At 42.9% G+C, this 4,529-nt stretch overlaps 1 protein-coding gene across 1 annotated transcript in view; it reads left to right on the plus strand.

Moving 5' to 3' along the window:
* The first annotated feature begins 790 nt into the window (after positions 1-790).
* Utp14a (UTP14A small subunit processome component) overlaps positions 791-4,529 on the plus strand; it is a 26,019-nt gene continuing 22,280 nt past the window's right edge. The window contains exons 1-4 of the mRNA XM_031372776.1: positions 791-898; positions 2,811-2,886; positions 3,634-3,704; positions 4,476-4,529. Coding sequence (XP_031228636.1) covers positions 873-898; positions 2,811-2,886; positions 3,634-3,704; positions 4,476-4,529 — 227 coding nt within the window. The 5' untranslated portion in view covers positions 791-872. The remainder of the gene's footprint in view (positions 899-2,810; positions 2,887-3,633; positions 3,705-4,475) is intronic.

Raw genomic sequence — 4,529 nt, forward strand, 5'->3', positions numbered from 1 at the left:
ACACGCGCAAATGCGCTCACACACATAGGTTTATTTTTAAAATATTATGCCAGACGTGGTACCATAAGCATGTAATCCCAGCAGGTAGGGTGCTGAGGCAAGAGGATCACCAATTTAAGGCTAGCCTGAACTACATACAGTCTGTCTCAAACAAGAAAAAAAAAAAAAAGAGGTGAGAAACTGTAACCTTATGCCTATGCTACAAGCAGTTTGCCAGTAAGTTATGGACCGGATAAAATAAGGTTGTGCGTGTGCGTGCGTGTGTGTAAGGGTCCTATTATGTTACACCGGATGAAGTAGAAGAAGAGATCTTTTTGCCTCATAACACATTCTCGAGTGACATTTTCTTGTATAGGAAAAGGGGACAGTGAGCTGCAATCACAAGTACACCGGATTTGTTCACACCTCCTTGATCTTTCTGGCCACTGCGCCGGAGTTCAACAGTCTGGGCTAGCCCGTCCAGAGTTGTGTGACAGAGCCCAACGGCTTGTTCTGGAGGCTTTGCTTTTGTTTGTTTGGTTTTGGTTTTAGCTCCGTCCCTGACAGCACAGCACCTTCGCCCTCAACTCACTAATCTTGGACAGCAAGTAAAGCGAACGCGGGGGAAGCGACGCCCGCTAAGCTACAAACCTCCAAAAAGAATGGGCAACGGCAAGTCCCACCCACCGACAGGGCGGACCACTGCCAGGCGGCCGGGTTTCACGTCGCCCAATCCTGGAGCGCCTCCAATGCTTTGCAAGCCTCTCCCTGGGCGGAAATGACGCGCATTGTCGTGCATGATTAGCGGAAGCAAAAATTGCTTTGCGGCAGGCAAGGAGCTTGCTCGCTCTTTGGCTTCCGTTCTTGACCCATGTGAGTTACCGGCTACCGTGATGAGCTCGATGAAAGCTACGAAGAGGTAAGACGGAAAAAGGGAAAGGAGATTCCCGGGCATTTTTGAGGGCTGAATTATCTGTATTTAGGGAAGTAGAAGCGAGACTGCTGTTTGTTAAGACATTCGCCTCCCAAGACCCTGCCTGTAGTTAACGTATCGGCGATTGAACCTAAAGCCCGTTAATTTAAATTGATGTTTGCTCCTCTGTCTCTGTCTCTTAAGTTGCATGGCTGTTAGGTCTGATAGTCGTCTGACTTTTGGCAAAGTTATTGATTTCCCTTTGTTACGTGCGCATTTTCTGCCTCTGCCACGCGCGACCTGCGCCGGCAGTTGAGTGCCAAGTTGTGCGAGAGTCATCCACAGTATTTCCTCCCCTCTAGTATTTCATATGTTACCCCCCAACGTTAGAAAATCCAAATGTAGTCGGTTTGGTAATGTTTGCCTAGTAAATACCGAAATCCACTGTTAATAGATTCTTCCTAAATTCTAACCACCTTAAACACTGGTTTATTCTGTTGGTTTCAAACTTTACCCTATGTCCCCAGTTCTGGGAACAAATTATCAAGATTACATTTTTAGGCCGCGTAGTGGTGGCACACGCCTTTAATCCCAGCACTTGGGAGGCAGAGTTCGAGGGCCAGCCTGGTCTACAGAGTGAGTTCCAGGACAGCCAGGGCTATACAGAGAAACCCTGTCTCGAAAAAAACAAACAAAAAAAATCTAATAAGTTGTACTTAATCAAGGCACCTGACCAGTGGGACATGCATAGAAGCATTAATAGAATGTTTTCGAATGTTCAAAAGGTTACCTGGTTGTTAGTGGCGCCTTTTATCTCAGCACTCAGGAGGTAAAGCAGGCTAGTCACTGAGTTTGAGGTCAGGCTGGTCTACAAATCGAGTTACAGGACAGCTAGGGCTACACAGAAGAACTCTTGTCTCAGAAAAATAAAATAACACGTTTAAATGGTTAATTAGGAAACTACCTTTGCCTCAAAAAACAGCAGCATTGTCAGTGGGAAATTGAAGCATAGTAAGTAATAGAAATGTAGTGTCAGTCACTAAGGAGTGTTTTCTTTCCCCTGTGGATATTGTCATCTTGGAAGTGATCCCTGACTCCTCCCCCCACCCCCAGACAAAGTGTTTCTCTGTGTAGCCTTAGCTGTCCTGGAACTCACTCTGTAGACCAGGCTGGCCTCGAACTCAGAAATCCTCCTGTCTCTGCCTCCCAAGTGCTGGGACTAAAGGTGTGCACCACCACCGCCCGAAGACTGGCTCCTTTCTAAAACCAGTTTAGCTAATTACCTTCCGTTTTGTTTTTGCCCCTCTTCTCAAATAAGAACACTCAGAACTGAACAAACTGAGATATTTATTTAGACCAGTAGTTCTCAACCTTCCTAATGCTTCACAACCCTTTACTACAGTTCCTCATGTTGTGCAGACCCTGACCACCCCCCCAACCATAAAGTTGTTTTCATTGCTTCTTCAGAACTGCAGCAGTTTTGCTACTGCTATGAATTGTAATGTGAATACTGTCTGATATGCAGGATATCTGACATGTGACCCATGGCAAGGGACCTTTTGGCCCCCTGTGGGTCTTGACCCACAGATGGTTTAAAAGTTATTTTAAAGATCGGGCTATACAGAGAAACCCTGTCGCGAAGAAAACAAAAAGTTATTTTAATTAGAAGAGTTGTTGGGGCAGTGGTGGCATATGCCTTTAATCTCAGCACTTGGTAGGCAGAGGCAGGTGGATTTCTGAGTTTGAGGTCAGCCTGGTCTGCAGAGTGAGTTCCAGAACAGCCAGGGCTACACAGAGAAACCCTGCCTCGAAAAACCAAAAAAAAAAAAAAAAAAAAAAAAAAAAAAAAAAAAAAGTTTAAAAAAATTAGAAGAGTTATTTCATGTGCTAATGTTTCTATGTTGTCTTTTTTAAACAGCCTTCTGGCTTTGAGCCAGCAGGATGATCTAATGGATTTGCCAACTAACTACCCCTTGAGTGCCAGTGAAGATGAGGTAGGTGAGAATTGTTGAACTGACTCAAAATGAGGGTGAACAAAACATTCCTGGAGAGGAAAGGGGAATAAAAATGTGTGCATGTAAGGAAGGTAACTAAAACTCTTAACATTTGCTATCTTTTGGTTGTTGCTTTTCAAGACAGGGTTTCTCTGTGAAGCTCTGGCTGTCATGGAACTTGATCTGATGGTATCTGAATTTTAAACCTAGTCCCCTGACAAAACTACTTAAATTGTTTTTCCTCTTTCTGTGTAAAATATTTTAATATTTTAATGCCAGTGCATGGGAAATGCAGGGCCTGGTGGATCTCTGATTTTGAGGCCAGCCTGGTCTAAAGAGCAAGTTCCAGACTAGCCAGGGTTACATAGTGAGGCCCTGTCTCAAAAAGGGCAGTGGGGGTTTTCTGGGGAGGGGAGACGCTTTGATAACTGTGGCTGTGAATTGAACTATTAGTCAGTGTTTCTGTATGAAAGAAACACTTTTTGTATAAACTATTTTTAGCTGTTTTCTTAAAATCGGGACATTAGCTCCCAAGTTACCAAGGATCCACATTGCTTGTGAGGATAATGTTTGGATTCTGAAACAATTCCTAATTCCAATTCCAGCTTGTATTAGGAGTGTTTATATATAATATCTCATCTGATTCCATCTTCACCCACCAGAACCAACACTTTTATATGGACTTGTTTCCGAGTCGTCTCTTCCCTCCTTTCATTGTGCTGACAGATTTTCCTTTTCTGTGTCTAGGAGGATAGTGATGGAGAAAGAAAGCATCAGAAACTTCTGGAAGCAATTGGTTCCCTTAATGGGAAAAAGAGGTAATGTCCCTGTGAGCTTAGTCACCTTATAGTTAGCCCACTCTTTGTGTGTGTGGGTATACATATGCTATGTCGCGCAAGTGAACATAACAGGGCAACTTGTACAAGTTGGTTCTTTCTACAATGTGGAGGATCAAACTCAAAGAGTTTTCCTTAGCAGCAATGGCCTTTACCTCTTATGCCATCTTGCTGACTGTATAACTAGCTGTTTCTGAGACTTTTACTGTTACTGTCTCTTGTAACAATCCTAGAACCTGTGTGTAGCATATGGTTTAAAAGAAAAATTGTATGATTGTTCGCTACCTTCCTTATCGAGATAATTGTATTCGAGCACTGTGCTTTGGGAGCTTTAATTTACCTATAGTCTTCTGAAGCACTGAATACATATTAACCCCATTAAGGAAGGTAATTAAGTGACAAGTCCTGAGTTCAAATCCATTTGTGCTTAAATCTTTTCCTTGTACTACATTGTATTTTTCAAGGGCTAAGTCTATATTAAAAGATGAGGTATGGCTCAGGTTACTATGTTTAAGAACAGTTTGGTTGCTCAGTGACAAAAGCAGACCATTGGGGGCATGGGCTATAAAACCAAAACTGCCTTTGAAAAAAGAAATGTTGTACTTAAAGGTGTAGCTCACTGGTAGTGCACCTGCATAGCATATATGAAACCCTAGATCCCAGCACCTTAGAAACATAGTAATGAAAATAAGTCTTAGTGTTCCCCATGCAAAATGTGTCTATTTCTGTTATATCATTTTCCCCTAATTTCAGGTGGAAATTGCCTGAGAGATCTGAGGCTGGTCTGAAAGTGTCTGAGTTTAATAT

The sequence above is a fragment of the Mastomys coucha genome, chromosome X (assembly GCF_008632895.1).
Source record: "Mastomys coucha isolate ucsf_1 chromosome X, UCSF_Mcou_1, whole genome shotgun sequence".
Classification (NCBI taxonomy): Eukaryota; Metazoa; Chordata; class Mammalia; order Rodentia; family Muridae; genus Mastomys; species Mastomys coucha.